Source organism: Rhinatrema bivittatum, chromosome 16 (assembly GCF_901001135.1).
Source record: "Rhinatrema bivittatum chromosome 16, aRhiBiv1.1, whole genome shotgun sequence".
Classification (NCBI taxonomy): domain Eukaryota; kingdom Metazoa; phylum Chordata; class Amphibia; order Gymnophiona; family Rhinatrematidae; genus Rhinatrema; species Rhinatrema bivittatum.
This window is the reverse complement of record NC_042630.1, coordinates 8,713,774-8,732,153: the sequence shown is the minus strand read 5'-3', so window position 1 is coordinate 8,732,153 and position 18,380 is coordinate 8,713,774. Positions and strand designations below refer to the sequence as shown.

Sequence of the window (18,380 nt, the reverse complement as noted above, 5' to 3'; positions counted from 1 at the left end):
TTCTACCGGTGAAACGCCCACAGGGGCCTCAGCTGCAGAGCCGCCCTGCATTGTTTTAGAAATGTCCCCCTTACCCTGAATTTGATTCCCATTTGACGACGGCTCCTCCCGCCTTTTGCCCCTTTCTTACCTTGCTGTTAATGGAATCCACATCGATGTCGGCCTTTTTGGCCCATTTCTGCCAGAAGTTCGGGTCATCCAAAGAGATGTCAGTCCTGTTTTCGGAGGCCACGAAGCTTGCCTGGGGTTAGAGACAAAAAAAAATAGAAAGAAAAGACGACGACGTTAACCGTAAGCAGTTGCAGAATAAAGCGTCGCAGCGTTCCCCCTTCCCCAGAGCAGGCGTAGGGGGCCCGACCTTGGCGAAGGTGGAGCCCTTCCCCTCGGACTCGATGGTGATGGTGGTGGTGCGTCTCAGCAGGATCTGATCGATGTCCTCTTCACAGAACTTGGAGCCCTCGTCGTCCTCGTCCATGATGGCGGCGTACGCCCCCTTCCGCAGCAGGTCCTCGATCTCCTTCTTCGTGAAGGGCTGGATCTGATTGAAAACCGAAAGAAGCGGGCCCCGTAAGTAACACCAGGGACGCCCGTCATCCTTGGACATACAGAACGCTCCTTTCCCCATGAAACCGCCCCCCCCCTCCCCGCCGACCAGGGAAGAGGACGGGAATTCATTCTGCTGCAAAGCCAATCACAACGCTGCAGGCATTCCCAACTGAGCTTAGCCGGATAACTTATGGCCTTCCTAATTCTGCTTGTACCAGGGGTGCCCTTCTACCCCCCGGGGCGCGTCATCCCACCTATGCCGGGACTCCCCTCACCCCTGTGGTGATGTTCTCCCGGCCGCTCATGGACTGCAGCACAGCCTTGTCCAGGCCCAACTTCAGACTGGCCTTGTCGAACATGTCCCTTTCGTACGAGTTGCGGGTGATGAGTCGGTACACCTTCACCGCCTTGCTCTGCCCGATGCGGTGACAACGGGCTTGTGCCTGCAGCAGGAGGGGAGACAAAAGCTAATTGATCAGGAACATGCTTATACTACGACGGCAACACACGTAGGGGTTCACATCAGGCTGGGGATTGGCACTCCTATAGGAAATGAAGGTCTTTCCTGATAGTTACCTGCATGCTGAAGCGTAGAGTCCAAGGAAAAGGAATGGGGTGTGTAAAGGGAGGAACGGGGCTATTTCAGCAGTGCTGGGCAGAATCCTTACCACTTCAGCTGTGGAAGTCGCACCCTTGGCTCAGTGGTAGAGTCAACAGTAGGAAAAGCTGGGTCTGTGACGGTGCATAAGAAATAACCGGCCTCCAGCACGAAACGTGAAACTCACCCCCCCCCCCCCCCCCCCAAACTCAGATCAGCAGCAAAGGAGCCTCACCTGAAGGTCATTCTGCGGGTTCCAGTCCGAATCGAAGATGATGCAGGTGTCAGCGGCTGTCAGGTTAATGCCCAGGCCCCCCGCCCGCGTGCAGAGCAGGAAGACAAAACGATCAGAGTCTGGCTTGCTGAAGCGGTCAATGGCTGCCTGCCGCAGGTTCCCCCGCACACGGCCATCGATGCGCTCGTAGAGATACCTGAGAGTGGCAGCAGACAGTGACTGGCCAGAACTCGGGACTGCCCTCCACCCGAAACAATAACCCCACTCCATTCCTTGTAGGCTTGTTTAACATGCTCTTTACAACTGGAGATTCTGACTGCGAGTGTCCTAACCTCGGGCTCCCATATTGAGTTTAAGCCCATAACTTTCTTGTTCTAGTCCCAGTGTCTTGGGCTAGGCAAAAGCATTCAAATACCTCAGCTCACTCCTCTGCGCTAAGCAAACCTTCAATGGCTCCTCTCAGACTGTATTACATAGATCTCCTCTATTCACGGCTTTGCATTCTCTCCAGTTCCTTCTTCAGACAGGGGAGCTGAAGTTGGACCTAGGCCACCAACAAAGGCCACACTAATCTCGTATAAAGCGGGAGAACTTATTCCTGGGGCAGGTATCATCTGCAACAGCAAACCATGGCATCCCAGGGATGTATCCGTTACTGTGCAAGCCTCCATAGTAGGAATCACCCAGAGCCTACAATGTAACTATCCAAAAACCAAAGACCCTAAACAATATACAATGTGTCTAATAAAACTATAAAAATGCTAAGCAGTAACAGCAATAGCTCTAGGAGCATTCCTAATCAGGTCCAAAAACGGCATCTACCTCTTCTCTTTGCAACACACTTGGGGGTGCTTAGGACAGAAATTTTGTACGGACGCCAGATGATGTGGGCTAGGCCTGAGGTGTGTACTTCTCACGGTCAGACCTTCTCTCCCTCACCGTTTTTGGATGAGGTAGTCTTCCAGGATGTCCAGGCAGCGCACCATCTGGGAGAAGATAAGCACCTTGTGGCCGCCGGTCTTCAGCTTGGGCAGCAGCTTGTCGATGAGAACCAGCTTGCCGGCCGAGCGCACCATGGCCTGCAAGTGGTAGTCCAGGGGCACGGCAGGGTGTCGGGCCTCCCTAAACTCCAGCAGGATCTTCTCCTCTGCGCCTGCCCAGGGAAGACGGACCAGAAAGGAAACAAAATCAAAAAGGGAAACGGTCGTTTCATCAACTCTTCCAGGGCTTGTTGGTTCAGCAAGAATCACAGACAACGGGCTAGTCTGGAAATCTACAAGAAACATTACAGTCCCTTCCACATCCTTGCACCCCCCCCCCCCCCTTCCCGAAGCAAGCAACAGCCTTCCCCGTAAGAAGAAAAAGTCAATCTGTAGAACACAAAAACGTGAAAGCGTCCAACAAGCGTTCGGATGATCCCTGGGATCTCCCACCATAAACGGCACAGCGAGTTACACTGCCCCCTCGCCTTCATCAAGGGGAGCACGATGTGTGTGCAAGTGTGTGGATGACCCACGGGGGTCACTCACCATTGATGAGGTACGGGTGGTTACAACATTTCCTCAGCTCCATCATGGTGTTCAGCAGGTTGGGCATGTTGGACTGCCCAGCGCCTTTCGACAGGAAGCTGAAGTTCTTCTCCAGGATGGCCCGGTAATATTTTTTCTGGATGTTAGTCAGCTCCACCTCAATGATGGTCTCCTGCTTCGGCGCCAGGTTCTTCTCCACGTCCTCTTTCAGTCGCCGTAGCATCATAGGCTTTAGGATGGCCTGCAGTTTCTGCACCTGAGAGGGTGTGGGTTGGGGGAGGAGGGAGCAAGAGGGAAGGGTTAAATATTCCACTCGCGTCTGTCGCCACCAAACACTCACATCCCTGCCTGGAATTTCAGCTTTTGCTAGCTAAAGGCATTCCAGGAATACAAAAAGGTATTTCACAAAATAAGAGAAAACGACAGGAAAAACCCATGGGTTCACGCTGAAGAGTGTTACAGCATTCAGAGAGCGGCTCTCTCCAATTCCAGGCCACGGGGACAGACTTTGGAAAAGCAGTGCCGCAAGGCGAGAAGGGGTGGAGCCATACGAACACACACTCCCCAAGGCCTACCTGCTCCTCGGTCTTCAAGTCGCCAAAGTCTTTGAGGAATTCTGACTCTGAGGGGAACTGGGAAGGCTCCAGGAAGTGCAGGAGGCTGAAGAGCTCCTCCACCGTGTTCTGAAGAGGGGTGCCCGTCAGCAGGACCTTGTGCTCCTGGCCGAAAAACAGCAAGAAAAAGGAGAAGGAAATCAATGGAAAAATCTCAAACACTAACCTTCCGGCACGAAGCACATTCAAAATGCTACGAAGCTAATGCTTCTTCCACTGCCACCGGCTTCAGTGCATGTTCCACACCCACAACCTCCCAGTTAGGGAAAGGGCTGGCTAATCAACTTCCGTGCTCGATTATAAGCAAGCCCCGGTCTCTTATCTATTCTCCACACGCCTGGCTGCCTCACCAGGTCCATGTGCTTCAAGCTGTCCAGGAGTTTACAGTTGCGGTTCTTCAGTCGGTGAGCCTCATCGATGATGACACAGCGCCATTCTATCTCACGCAGCTCAGGACAGTCCGACAGCACCATCTCGAAGGTCGTGATCAGTGCATCAAACTTGTATGCGCCAGGGATAAGGCGGCCCTGGAGGAAGGTTTAAAGACATAGCACACGTCAGCCAGTTCCAGTCGGACCAAAACGTCTGTGCATCGATTCAACCCGTAATCCATAAAAGTGGAAGAGCATTAGTCGCACTAAGCTCCTTCTGGGATGCAGGCCTTCTAAAATGCCATTCAGGGCTGAGAATGTGTCTTCAGAATCCGTTCTCATTTTCTGGGCGGCCTCACACACCTAACTGCAGAACAGGACAGGGCGCGGCCTACCTTTGAGTCCTTGCAGTACATCTCGTACTGCTGTATCATCTGGCGGCTGGCCAGGCTCCCGTGGTACACGATAGTGTTCATTTTGGTCCAGCCCGAGAACTCCCGTTCCCAGTTGGTGATGGTGGAGAGAGGAGCGATGACCAGGAAGGGCCCCCGGAGGCCCACGCTGTACACCTCCTGCAGGAAGGTGATGGACTGGATCGTCTTCCCCAGACCCATCTCATCCGCCAGGATGCAGTTCTGCCTGTGGTGCCAGAGTCAGCGAAGGAAGGGGGAAGGGAGACAAAAGTTAAGGAGGGGAAAAAAAAGAAGAAGAGAGGAACGGAGATAGTATGGGAGTATAAAAGGAAGGCGTAAACAAAAGGCAGAGAAAGAAGAAAAGAACAAAAGGAACAACATAGGTGAAAAACATTATAGAGCACTTTAGGTTTTGACTTGATTGACTGCAACCACTAGTCCCGAGGTGCCTGGGGATCCTTAAAATGGAAGCACTATAAAAACGCAGGGGTGAAGGCTTCAGGAGTGGGTTGCTTTTCCCTGCCTAACAAAAGAAGGGCTTTTGTCAGTACTAGTTTGAAAGACAAAGTCGAACTCTGAGACTGGTTCTTCCCTTTTACTTAATAATGGAAGGCCACTTTTTTGAGCGACTGAGATTGCTGCACTGATGCAGTGCAGTACTGGCCGAGTGTTACATTTCTTTGGGATCCCTCCCCATCAATCCTCGTAACTCCCATCTCACCTGTTGTACCAGTTGAAGAGGAGCCAGTTGACCCCTTCCAGCTGGTACTCCCGCAGCTGGTTCCCGTTCCGGTATTCCCGTGAGAGCTCCAGTTTCCTCCAAGACGTGGAAGCAGGACGGACCTTCCGAGACAGAGAGAGAGAGAAAAAAAAAGTGTGAATGTAGCTTTGGTGGCAGCAAGCACGCAGAAGCGCGGCTGGCGCACAACACTCACCACCCTCTTCAGGTCCGGCTGTCGCGACTGGATGCGTTTGAATTCTTCAATTTTCCCTTCCTCCACATCCTCCTTCAGCTCCCACGTGCTGTCCTCGTAAGGGAGAGAGCACCACTTCACCAGGTAATAAATCACTGGCTGAGGGACACACAGACGGGTTATGGTTAGTGTTAGGACTGGGCCCAGCCAGCAGGGGGGGGGGGCAGCCCTGTCCCTGGGAGGCAATAATCCAGTTGTACTTCTCCCCCTCACCTCCCCGTTGTCCTTGTCGATGCTGTGCGACTCATCCAGGATCCGATCCACCTCCACGTAGTCTGGGTTGAAGGGCTCCTCGTCCTCAGGCAGAAAGTGCCGCATCTGAGCCATCTTGGCCTTGAACCGCTTCAACTTCTGGTGGATGCGTTTGTCTCTCTCCAGTTGCTCAATGGTAGCCCACTCGCAGTGCAGGTAGGAGCTGGGACAGGGGCAAAAAAAAAAAACACCAGCCGTTTCCCACCATCACTGTGACATCTCTCCACCGCCCCAAAACAACATGGGTGGAGCCGAAAAGTGCAGATGCAAGCTTGAGTGGTGGAAGGGAGCAGACGTTACCCACAGTGCTGTGCGTTCTTTCCCATCTTCCTCTGCACTCCCGGTGCAGATACAAACTTAGGGGACAGAAACAAAATCTACCCACAGTCATCCTAGCACACCCTATACCCCCAACTCACAGTGCAGATATGAGCCATCAGGGAAGAGGAGGGAGGGCAGGTATAGGGTGGACGAGGAACTTACTAGTTCTTGTACTTGACAAAGAACTCCTCAGCTTCGATGTATAAGCCAGAGGGCAGCTGTGAAGGACGGAGACAGAAAGATTACCAGACAGAATGCAGAGAGGTAAGAACATGCCCAGAGGGTCCACCGGGTACATGCCGGGAGTCTGAAGATGCTAGATCTCGTCTAAAAAGAAATTCGTATTGGGAGGAATGAAAAAGCTGCACTCTGCTACCTGTTCACATGATGGGGACATGGCTGCCCAGATATCAGAATATTCCTTTAGGAGGTCTGCGGCCTCTAATACCAGGGGGGATGGTCCCACCAGGACCCGACAACCCCCTGGAAGGCTAAATGCTGCACTGCCTTTTTTTTTTTTTTTTTTTTTTTTAAATGGAAGGAACCCTACCAAGTTCCCGAACCTGAAGAACAGCAGCAGCACTAAGCTAAAGAACCAACTCCCTAACTTAGCACCACCGAGAGACACCTCCACCATCTGCTGGAGACAGAAGAATACTGGCAGACACTAGGTGGCACCTCAGGGGTATAGGACAGAGTCCGCAAAGTCGTCTTCTGTCTCCATCTGCTGGTGGGGAGGCAAAACCCAGCTGTCCTGGACTGATCCGGGTACGTACGGGGAATGGCCTACGTAATTATGACCAAAGACACAGGGACACTCAGGGATCCACGGTCGGATGGGCGTCCACAGCCCCTTATGCTAGGAGGGGATTAGCGCGTCCGTGACGCACATCCAACGCGCCCCGAAACTAATAGCGCTCATTACTTGCAAGTGCACGTCAGTGAGGCTATTAGTCACCCCATGTTCAAAAAAAAAAAAAAAAAAAGTGCGTCCAACCTGCACATTTTTACATTCAGAAATTAACGCCTACCCAGAGCAGGCGTTAATTTCTGAGCACCCCAAAAAATTCTACAGAAAAGCAGAAAATATTAAGTCGGAGGAACCAAAAGTTTAAAAGATTTAAAAAAAAAAAAAAGCTGGCGGTCAGGTTAGGGAAAGAGACGCTCAGTTAACCAGCGGGCGTTTCCCTAACCCCTGGCTGGGCGCCGGTTAGAAAATCGTACGCTGATGAATTCAGCATCCGTTTTCTTAACCCGTGGACAGCCGACCTCTCCTCGGCAGCACGACCCCTAATTTAAATATTGCATGGGCCCCCAGGAGAGAGAGGTGCCTGGGTGCGTTTCAGTGCTTTTTTTTTTAATTTTGCATCGGCCCCTTGGTTCGCTTGCGAGTGATGCCTGCGAGAGTCCTCACCTCTTTCTTCACTACCCTCATGGAGAGGATTTTGTCTACGATGGCAGCATCCTCCTCACTCGGATTCTCCTGCAGGGCAAAGACAGGAACTGGGTAAATGGCGGCTTCCGCGCTGGCCCCAACCCCGCGATTCTACCCTCCCGCCGCGGCGCTTCAGGACGTCTCCGGGCTTTAAGCGGGGGTGGCCTTGTGCGCCCACTCTGCAGGATTCCTCAGGCTTTGAACGAGAAGAGGAGGAGAAGTGGCGGAAAGGGGGGGGGGGGGGGGGGGGGGGAGAGGTGATGAAGGCAGGAGGAGGAGGGGGAGGAGGAAAAGCTTGTACGCACCACAAAGAACTGCATGGACGGCAAGACCTCACTCTCCGGGGGCACCTCTGGCAGCAGCAGAGGCTCCGGCCTCACGGGCCCCGTCACATCCACCTCTTCCTCCTCCTCGTCGTCCGTGATCCTGATGTCCAGGTCCTCCGTGTACTTCTTTCGCTTCACCTGCCGGTTAGAGCGCCTCTTCTGCAGAAGAGACCAGCAGGAGGCATCAGCAGGGGTTCCCCTTCCGCCCCCCCCCCCCCCATATGCACTCAGACGTCTGCTTTCTAATCTGCAGCAAGCGGAGTGGCCGGGGGACGACGGAACAGGCACACTTTTCTCCCCCCCTCCTAAATTAAATCCATTCTTGCAGGGCTCCACGAACTAAAGTCGCTCAGCCTCCAATCCCCCACCCCCCCAAAGAGAGCAGAGATGACCGAAGCAGCCAGAAAAGGCCCCGCTCCACCCTCCTCCCTCCAGTTACCTGGATGCTGCTCTCGTCTTCCTCCTGGGGGGAGGACTGCGCCGGCATCAGCTCCACGTCAGAGTTATCGGAGGAGGCATTCCTCTTCCGTTTCTTTCCCACAATGGGGGTGATCGTGCTGGGGAGGGGAAGTGGAGAAACAAAATAAAACACATTTCCATTTCTGCACTCACTACATCAATGAACGTAACACAGGTTAAGGGACGCAGGATCTCCAGCGAGTAAATCAGTTGCTGACCCCCATACAAAGGTCCAGGGGGGGGCTAGCGTGGGGGACCAAGAAAGGTATCATGGAATCCAGATTATGGACCCCCAACACCACCATCCCTTTCTCTCCCCCTCCAATGCAAGTGTGGAACAGTCACGGGTGGCTTTTGTCCTCTAAGGGGTGAATCTAGGGTGACGTCAGCTTTGAAACCTGACTCCGTCTCCATCTGCCAGCAGGGGGGCACATAACCCATTGGTCCGGACTCCATCTGGCTACTCGCTAGGTAAGCAAAAAATACTTGTAGAGCAGACAGCCCTTCAACTGGCACAGTGGCCAGCAGATAGTGAGGAGTCGCTCCCAGCCTTGTAACAACCGGATTCTCTGCAGGGTACGACATCGTTCATCAGAGCCACATATGGATTATCCCAAGATGCTGTAAATAAGGTTTTGAGACTACAAAAGGCCCCCCTGCACCTGCAGAAGAGACCCATGCGTTCTCTAAAAGCTAAGAAATATCATCATGTATGAATGATGCAAGGGGGACCAAGAAAGGTATCACAACCGGCATGGAATCCAGATTATGGACCCCCCAACACCACCATCACTATAGCTTGTTCTCCCCCCCACCTCCCCGAAAGAGGAGGAAGAATACCTTCATCCCACTTCTCAAAAGCCCCAATGCTCAACGTCCCCTCCCTTCTTTGACCCGGACTCACCTGGCCTTGGACTTGTTCTTCGATTTGCTACTGCCAGGTGCCACCTTGGGCTTCTTCAGCTTCTCCTCCTTGCTCCCTCCACCTCCCCGCGGATTCTTCCTCTTCTTTCTCTCCCCCTCCTCGTCGAGCCGCAGAGTGGGCAGCTCGTCTTCGTTCAGCACCCGGGGAATGTTCTGCTCCCCACGAGCCCTGGCCCGGGCGATGGCCTCTGCCACGATGCGGTTGGCTTTCTCCTGCTTCTTCTGGTGCTCCAGCTTTCGGCTCTCCTGCCTCCCGGAAGGGGCCGAGGAGGAGAGCGCCACTGCCGCCTCGCTGGCCGTGAGGACCTTCACCACGGAGAGGCCTGGGGAGCCCCCCTGAGAAGATCCAGCCTGAGAGAGAGGGGAGCAGGAGAGAAAGAAACAGAAGAGGAAAAAAAAAAATTACATAGCAAAAGCAGATTGGCTAAGAAAGGTCATGAGGTCCATATTCAAAAGCCATTTGACGGAAAACGTAATAGTTATTCATCTAAACAGCTAAATTCTAGCTGGTTAATAAGTTAGGAGGCTAGAATCCAGACAAAGGGACGGGCAAATTCCATCCAGAACCAACAATTTTTTCAGCATTTCTAGAAATGCTCACATATTTTGGAAGGGACCTACCAGGGATGGCAAAAAAATGGTCTTTTATTGGAAACAAAAGTTGTGGGGAGTATCCAAAATGGAGAAATTACTTAACTGATAATTTCGTTTTCCTTAGTGTACACAGATGGGCTCAGGGTTGTGCTCCCCAGCCAGTAGATGAAGTCAGGTTGCAAAGCTGACATCACCCTCCATATATCCCCGCAGCCATTCAGTATTCTCTTCAAAAGCCACTGTGGGCATACTAGTGAAAGGACTTAATTAAAAATGGATAACCGTAACTGTACGCAAGCAACCATAAACACTGAACTCCTGTAAGAATACAGGTACCTTAATCTAGGGACTGGATGAACATTTACCTGTGATCCCTTGGATTTGAGGCCCATTCCACAGGAGGACCTCGTGGTGCAGATCTTGGGCAGCTGAGGGTGGGATGCAGAGTCCTTCTGTCTACACGAAGGAAAAACGAAATTACCAGTTAAGTAATTTCTTCATTTCTCAGTGTGTAGCTAGATGGAATCACGACCAATGGGATGTACAAAAGCTACTCCCATTCAGTGAGGGAGGCTGCCCGCGGTCCAGTCAACACTGCCCGTGCAAAGGTTGCGTTCTCTCGGACCTGTATGTCCAGGCGATAAAACTTGGGAGGTGGTGTGCACGGAGGACCATGTCGCTGCCCGGCAGATATCGACAGGAGACAGCAGTCTGAGCCCTAGTGGAATGAGCTGTAATCTGAGAGGGTAATGGCTTTACAGCTTCCACATAGGATCCCATGATCACCTCCTTAATCCAGTGAGCTATGGTAGCCCGTGAAGCTGATTCACCCAGTTTCCTTCCTCTGTGAAGAATAAACAGGCGGTCCGTCTTTCAGACCGGTTCTGAGACTTCCAGATACCACACTAAAAGCCTCTTGACATCCAAATGATGTAGGAGCAGACATTCCTTCAATGTCCTCGAGTTTAACTAGGGATGGCAAGGAAATGGACTGGTTCAAATTAAACTCCAAGACTACCTTGGGCAAGAAGGACGGAACAGTACATAGCAGCAATGCCCCTGGAGTCATACGGAAAAGAGGCTTCTGGAATGACAATGCTTGCAGTTCAGAGATGCGACATGCCGAGCTTATAACTACCAGGAACAAAGACTGCACAGCGGCCGAAAAGAAGGACCTGCCAAAAATTCCAGTACTAAATTAAGATCCCACAAGGGAACTGGCAACCGAACGGGAGGCCGAAGGTGCTTCACCCCCTTCAGAAAATGAGCCACGTCCAGATGAGCCAACAGGGAGACCTCATTCACTTTACCCCTGTAACAGGAGAGAGCTACTACCTGCACTGTCAAGGAGTTAAGGGCCAAACCTTTATTCAAGCCGTCCTGCAAATATTCCAGAATTAGTGGGATTTTGACCACCCAAAGGGAGACATACATTCCTTGCATCAGGCCTCAAATATCTCCAGACCCGCACGTATGCTAGGGACGTAGAGAACGTCTGAGCACAGAGAAAGGTGATAATTACTACCACAGAATATCCCTGCTTTTTCAGACAAGCCCTCTCAAGGGCAAGACCATAAGACAGAATAGAGTCAGATCCTCATGAAGGATTGGTCCCTGCTGTAGCAGGTCTCTGTGCGGTTGGAGGTGCAGGGGTTTCTCTACCAGGAGCCTCCACATGTGCGCATACCACAGACGTTTGGGCCAATCTGGAGCTACTAGCAGGATTAGTCCCCTGTGGTGCTCGATTCTGTGAATGACCCTGCCCAACAGGGGTCATGGAGGGAAGGCGTATAGCAACTTGACTTCCAGCCAGATCTGAATGAGAGCGCAGACTCCCAGGGACCATGGATCTCTTCTGCGACTGAAGTATCGAGGAATCTTCGCATTTTGGAATGGAGCTAGCAGGTCGATTGAAGGGAGGCCCCAACGATCTACTATCAGTTGAAACGCTTTAGCCGACAAATCCAACTCTCCCAGATCCAGATTCTCCCAGCTTAGAAAGTCTGTTCAGACATTGTCTTTTCCTGCAAAGCGGGAGGCTGAGATCATCTGGAGATGTGCTTCCACCCACTCCACAAGGAGGTCTATCTCCTGTGATACTTGCTGGCTCTTGGTTCCTCCCTGGCAATTGATGTAGGTCACTATCGTTGTGTTGTCAGACATCACGCAGACCGCCTGACCCTGGAGTCTGTGGCTAAACTGTAAACACGCCAATCTGACTGGCCGAGCATCCAGGCAACTGATGGTCCAGAGGGCCTCTTCTTCTGTCCAACGTTCCTGGGCTACCAGCTCTTGACAGTGGGCTCCCCAGCCCTGGAGACTCGCATCTGTCAGTTCATGGAGGACAGAGAGAGCTTCCTGTAACCACCACTGAAGGAGACAGCAGACTCCCCTTGGTAAGTGGAGACAAACCAAATAGTCTTGGGACTGTGGGTTCCAACGTGATAGCAATGAGCTTTGAAGACGACGCATGTGTGCCCTCGCCCATGGCACTACTTCCAGGGTTGCCGCCATCAAACTGAGAACTTGGAGATAGCTCCACACCGTCGGGCGTACCATGTTCACCAACTGACACACCTGGTATGTCAACTTCTGTATCCAAGAGAATGGAAGAAAGACATTGTCCCAGCTGGTGTTGAACCGGGCTCCTATATACTCCAAGGACTGGGAAGGCTTGAGGCTGCTCTTGGAAAGGTTTACTATCCAATCGCGTTCCTGTAACAAGGAGATCATCTTGTTGGTCACCAGGAGGCTTTCTTCCATGGACTTGGCCCGGATCAGCCAACCACCCAAGTATGGGTGCACCAGGATCCCATCTTTTCTCAATGCTGCCACCATGACCACCATAATCCTGGAAAAGTTCTGGGGGTGGTAGTTAAGCCAAAGTTCAATGCCCGAAACTGATAATTACGACCCAGCACTGCAAAGTGTAGGAAATGGTGATCCTGTCAGATTGAAATATGTAGTTAGGCCTCAAATAGGTCCAGGGAGGTTAGGAACTCTTCCGGTTGTATGGCCATTATATCGGAGCGCAAGGTCTCTATGTGAAAATAATTCACATGCACATAACGGATGACTCTCTTGAGGTCCAGAATGGGGTGAAAGGAACCTTCCTTCTTGGGTTCAACGAAATAGATGGAATAATGCCCCGTATTTTCCTGGGGTGTAGGTACTGGGATCACAGCCCTCATCCTGGGGAGCCTTAGAAGTGTAATCTCCGCTGCCCTGCTTCTTGTGCTGGGAGTGGAAAGGAGACATCATGAATACATCCACATATGCTGTGGAATTCCAGCGCATACCCTTCTTGTATGACTTCCAGTACCCATTTGTCCAAAGTAATCTTGACCCACCATTGGTAAGAGAGACAGACATCCCCTATCTCTTTGTCCCAAAGATGGGTTGGTAAAATCTCACTGTGGGGTTTGGGACAAGCCTGAACCCAAACCTACTGGGTACAAAATGGCTGGGACCTCCCCCAGGTGTTGAGACCTCTAAAATGTCGAATTTCTATAAGGGCGAAAATGCTGGGAACCCCTGGAATGACCCCCCAAAGGCAAGGGGCACTGCAGTTGCTTCCTCTTCTCTTCCGGTAATCGTGGAACCGGCCTATTTACTGGTCAGCTTTTTCAACTCGCTCCCGAACAGGAGTGATCCTTTAAAGGGCATCTTTGTAAGATTAGCTTTGGAGGTTGTTTCAGTTGATCAGTTCCGCAGCCATAGCTGTCATCTGGCTGCCACCACTGAGGTCACTCCTCTGGCCGTACGGACTAAATCACAGCCTGCGTCTGCTAAAAAGGCAGCAGTGGGTTCATAACTGCTTTGGGATTCACCCTCAAGTCATCAATCTCCTGAGAGAGAAGCAGACATGAACGAGCCACCAGAGCGCAACAAGAAGCAATCTGTAAGGTCATTGCAACTACTTCAAAGGCTTCTTTAAGAATAGACTCAATCAGTCTATCATTCACATCTTTTAAGGCTGCTCCTCCCTCCACCGAGACAGTTGTTCGCTTAGATAACGCACAGACCAGTGCAATCACTTTAGGGAAACACAAACGTTCTCTTATCACTGGGTCCAGAGGGTATAGAGTTTCCAGTGCCCTGCACCTTTTAAAACTTGCTTCTAATCTGGAATGGGATGCCCCAATCAACTACCCTTGGTAAGATGAGGCATGCCTCGGGATCTACCGGTAGGAATGGGAGAGGGAGGGGACACCAGCTGAGGTTCCGTCCAGACAGGGGCAAGTGAGGCAGCAGACTGTGCCTGTATGAAGGTTTGAAGTCCCTGGGAAAACTCCACCCAGGAAAAGGCAGCAACATCCATGCTTAATCCAGGAGGCACTGGGGTGGGACCAGTTGAATTTCCCTTTCCCACGAATGACCCAGTCAAGGGGATACTGAGGTCTGGTGTACTTCCAGTTAAGGGAATGACCAATCCATCGTCCGAATGGGAGGAGCCTGGCTTAGTAAAGTCCGAGGAGGCCAATTCTCCTTGGGCTTCCTCACAGTGCTGACGCCTGAGAGGCTATAACATGGCAGGCATTGCAGAGAGCAAGGCGGTTAGGTTTCTTGGTTGGCGGCGCCATTGGCAGCGGTAGTTGTGTGTTCTCTGGGGGGGGGGGGGGGGGGGGGGGGGGGGGGGGAGGGGAAGTCCTACCGAAAATCCCTCTAATCGTCTCTGAGTTAGTGAAGGTTTTTAAACTTACCTGGAGACTGTCTCTGGCTGAGGGGGGAGAGGGCTTTGGCCATCACCGACATGGTCGGCTTCCTGCCACTGCTGCCAAAGCAGCTACCGGACCAGGGCCCACCTCTGAGGGATCTCCGAAATCAACCTCAGGAATTCTCAGCTGGGGGAGGGACCCTTAGGTATCAGCGCAGGAGAGCGGGGCTTGATCTTTCTCCAATTTAGAATATGGAATTTCTCCTTCCAAAAGGTGCAACAATCCCCATTGAGGAGAGGTACGTCCAGCATCTGCTGGAGTCAGAGAAATACTGAGGGACTGCGGGTGGCGCTCCTGTATATATGGCAGTGCCCAAAGCTTTGTTCTCCGACTCCACCTGCTGGTAGGGATGCACCACCCACTTCTCTGGACTGATCCTGGTACGTACTGGGAAATGGAGGATACTGGAGGGCTGAGGTCACTGCAAGGGTATATGTACTGGGATGTCAGCTTTACAGGCTTACTCCATCTCCATCTGCTGGCAGGGGAGCATAACCCCATCGGTCCTGAGTCCATCTGGCCACACGCTAGGAAAGCTTTTTTTATTCTTTTTTAATTGAAATTATCTGTACTGTCCATTGAGATGTTAGTATAACCGTTTCTTTACTTTATCAAAGCAGGGTTTTATGAAAACCTGCAGATATCTTTCAGTTGTGCACGAAGCACTTACGAGAAGCCCAATAAACCTTAGCTGAAGTTCGTGCTAGTTAACTTATCCTATGGGCTTAGGGACCGGCTTCAGCAGTTGTGGTCCTTTTATTAAAAGGTGCAGTGTCCCACTGGCTTCCACTGTAGTGAGCACAATTACAGAGATGGCACTTTCCTGCTATTGTGTGATGAATCAGCTGTATTCTGGGAAAGGGAGTCTCTGTGTTTGTATCTTAGCATCCTCCTTTCTCTCAGTCAGATGTTGAAAACAGCAGGATTAAATTAAAACAGGGAACGTTTCATTTGGTTACTTCACATCCTATTTCATCACCAAAGGAGATATCTGCGTTTTATAAAGTGGTCGAAAGCGCGGACTGTAGAGTCACTCCTGAAACTAGGGCACCAGGAGAGAAAATGACTCCTCCCCCGGTCACTTGGGATTTGAACTGAGGCCCAGGGAATTAAAATGACTCCCCCAGGGGACACAGGAGAATCAGTGAGGGCCAAAGGTTGGACGAGAGGACAGGGAGATAAAAGAACTCATCCCAGGTCACTGCCGAGCTGGGTCAGAGGTTGGTGGCGGGGGCCTTACCTGTGGCTGTAGCACCACTTTGAGGGGCAGGGCAAGGCGCTGGGGCACAGCCTGGGTGGCAGCGGAGGATACCATCAGCGGCTGTGCGGGCGCCTGCTGCAAAATCTGGATCTTCTGTGGCTGCTGCTCCTGCTGCTGGGGGGGCTGCTGGACTTGCAGCTGGATGGTCACGACCTTGGGGGGCTGGCCTGGCGTGTTTTTAGCCTGTGTCAGTGCTGCCAACTGGGTACCCTGCAGCACGATCTTTCCGGGAAGGCTGCCCAGGACGAGGTGGCGGGGTCCCATCTGTCCACCTGCCCCCATCTGGGATGGCTGCTGCAGGACCAGGGTGATCCGCTTCGATTCTCCCTAAAGACAAGAAAAAACAAAAACGGGAAGACATTCTGACTACTGGAGCAGTGATGGAGCATGAAACATGGGAGACAGACGAAGGATAGACAGACAGACAGACAGCAGGTACTGCCCAGAGCCAGAATGGAGGGGGGAAAGAGGTGGATAGGGAGAAATGTGATCAAAGGGGACCCGGACAAGCAGAAGATTTGACTGACACCAGTACTTACCTGTGCTGGGGAGGAGGTCAATGTAACCCCGGGTTTCAATGCAACTCCTCCTGACCCTGCGATTGCAGTGTTGCCCGGTGTCACCTGACTCTTTAGAGGCTGCAGCAGCATCTGTTTCACTGGCCGACTAGCTTGCACCACTCTCTGTGCTCCCCCTGGTCCCGTCGTCAGCTTGGCGGCCAGCACAGCGTTGCCAGAAACAATGGAGACCCCCGGCCGCAGTGGTGTACCCGTCAGCACCTTGGCGAATGTCACCTTACCCCCATTAGCGGACTGCGTGCTCCCGAGCGTCAACGGTTGGCCAGCCACCGACATCCCAGCTGGCGCTTTGAGGATAACAATCTTTTGTGCTTGTGGCTGCCCGCCTCCGCCAGCTGACACACCCATGAAGGGGTTGCCTTGCTCGAGGACCTCCTGGCCCTTGGTGAGCTGGATGAGCCCAGGCTGTATCTGGATAGCGGGTGCTGGCTGAGGGTTGGCTGGCTGTGCTGTGTAGTCATGCAGGATTAAGGATTCTGGCGCCGCTGGCAGCGGAGGCGGTGGCTGCGGCGCTGGGGGCTCCGGTGGAGTGTTTTTCAATAAAACGCCAGAGTCCTGAACCAACTGGCCCAATGGGTCCAAGATGCCAGTCAGGCCCAAGGCATCGTCCATGGGGTCTGGCCCACTTTGGCCAAAGGCCTCCTCCGTCAGTGAGTCCAGCCCAAAGAGGTTGGGGTCATCAAAGAGGTCCATGATAGGGTCCGCCATGTCCAGGGAGGACCCTCGCAGGTTCCAATCTCCTCAAGAACCAAAAAGGGGTAGGAAAAGAAACGCACCACTGCCTGCCAGGAGATCAGTGTTCATGGGACAGCATCGAAACTCAAAAGGAGAGAACTCCTGCAGAGAACAAGGAGACAACGAGAGGTCAAAAGCAAGGCCAAAAACATAGGCAAGGTGTCCGGTAATCCTTGTGGGGTTTTTTGTTTTTTTTACACAGATTATGGCAGATAAATAACGTTTGTCAGTGATGGAATTTAAAAAAAAAAATGGTTGGCTAAATAAACTCTCCTGCCAGATACTGGAGACGTTCTCAAAAAATAAGATGCCCACAGATGGGGGGGCCACAGCATTTTTAAGCCACTGCTTCTGAAGGTCTCCTTGAGACATCAGTGCCAGGCAAACTGGTAGACTATCTAGGGGTAATCCACCTCGATGTGCCAAAAGGCAGGAGTTAAAATTATTCTTAAATGCAAAATCACTGGACATATAGACAGATATGGCTTAAAGGGGAAGAGTCAACATGGGTTTAGCAAGGGGAAGTCTTGCCTTACTAAATTTTAGACTTATTTGGCAGTGTAAATAAACATGCATTTATTTATTTAAAATAATTTCTATTTCACTTATCCTCCTTTCAACTGTTCTAAGCAGATTACAAGAAAACAGACATTAAAAAAGAACAAAAGAACATCACCAGTAAATCTGAATAAAGATAAAGCAGGCTGATGTAGTATATTTGGATTTTCAGAAGGCATTTGACAAAGGTCCCCATGAGATACTCCACAGGAAATGAGAAACTCATGGGATAGGAGGCAGTGTCCTGCTGTGGATCGGTAAGTGGTGAAAAGACAGGAAACAGAATAGACTAAATGGTCAGTTTTCCAAATGGAACAAGGTCGTTCGAGGAAAGCAGGGATCCTTACTGGGGCCTGTGCTGTTAAACATGTTCATCAATGGTCTGAGAAAGGAAGCAATGAGCAAGGCGATAAAATCTGCAGATGCAAAATTATTCAAAGCTGTTAAAAGAGCAGCGGATTATGAGGAACTACGAAGGACCTTCTGAGACTGGACATATCTATGGAGGTGAAATTTAATGTAGAAAAACGCAAAGTGGTGCATATAGGGAAAGATAATCCCTCCATAGTTCCATCTAAACTGAGCACGAGCGATCACTAATACATTTCGGAGGGTCACTCACAGGTTTTACTTTATTGCTCACATACTTTTTTTCTCTGAGCTATAAACAGAAATGCAGAGCTAATACTGGTGCTCAAAAATTGTTGCTCAGATGAAAAAAAAAAAAAACCCAAAAATTAGCACACACCTAGTCTCACTCTTTGGAGGGAACATGGATCACAAGTACACAATGCTGGGTTCCATATTAAAAATGATTCCTCTGCAACCACAAAAAGGATCCTGAAATCCTCAGCTCAGTGTGCTGCGGCAGTCAAAAAAATAAATAGAATGCCAAGAATTATCTGGTGAGGAGTAAAGAATAAAACAGAGGATATCATA

The 18,380-nt window shown here is 51.4% G+C and overlaps 1 protein-coding gene across 3 annotated transcripts in view; it reads right to left on the bottom strand.

The window, feature by feature from the left end:
- The window catches only part of CHD8 (chromodomain helicase DNA binding protein 8), a 51,920-nt gene that overhangs the window by 23,469 nt on the left and 10,071 nt on the right, over positions 1-18,380 (bottom strand). For all 3 annotated transcript variants that reach the window (XM_029580136.1, XM_029580138.1, XM_029580137.1), the window contains exons 2-20: positions 16,110-16,985; positions 15,550-15,897; positions 8,978-9,348; positions 8,054-8,171; positions 7,594-7,773; positions 7,268-7,336; positions 6,016-6,071; positions 5,494-5,695; positions 5,242-5,379; positions 5,028-5,149; positions 4,289-4,532; positions 3,873-4,049; positions 3,484-3,627; positions 2,909-3,164; positions 2,319-2,532; positions 1,380-1,575; positions 822-989; positions 359-538; positions 131-241 (exon numbers count right to left, since the gene is read on the bottom strand). In XM_029580136.1, coding sequence (XP_029435996.1) covers positions 131-241; positions 359-538; positions 822-989; positions 1,380-1,575; positions 2,319-2,532; positions 2,909-3,164; positions 3,484-3,627; positions 3,873-4,049; positions 4,289-4,532; positions 5,028-5,149; positions 5,242-5,379; positions 5,494-5,695; positions 6,016-6,071; positions 7,268-7,336; positions 7,594-7,773; positions 8,054-8,171; positions 8,978-9,348; positions 15,550-15,897; positions 16,110-16,856 — 4,041 coding nt within the window. In that variant the 5' untranslated portion in view covers positions 16,857-16,985. The remainder of the gene's footprint in view (positions 1-130; positions 242-358; positions 539-821; positions 990-1,379; positions 1,576-2,318; positions 2,533-2,908; positions 3,165-3,483; positions 3,628-3,872; positions 4,050-4,288; positions 4,533-5,027; positions 5,150-5,241; positions 5,380-5,493; positions 5,696-6,015; positions 6,072-7,267; positions 7,337-7,593; positions 7,774-8,053; positions 8,172-8,977; positions 9,349-15,549; positions 15,898-16,109; positions 16,986-18,380) is intronic.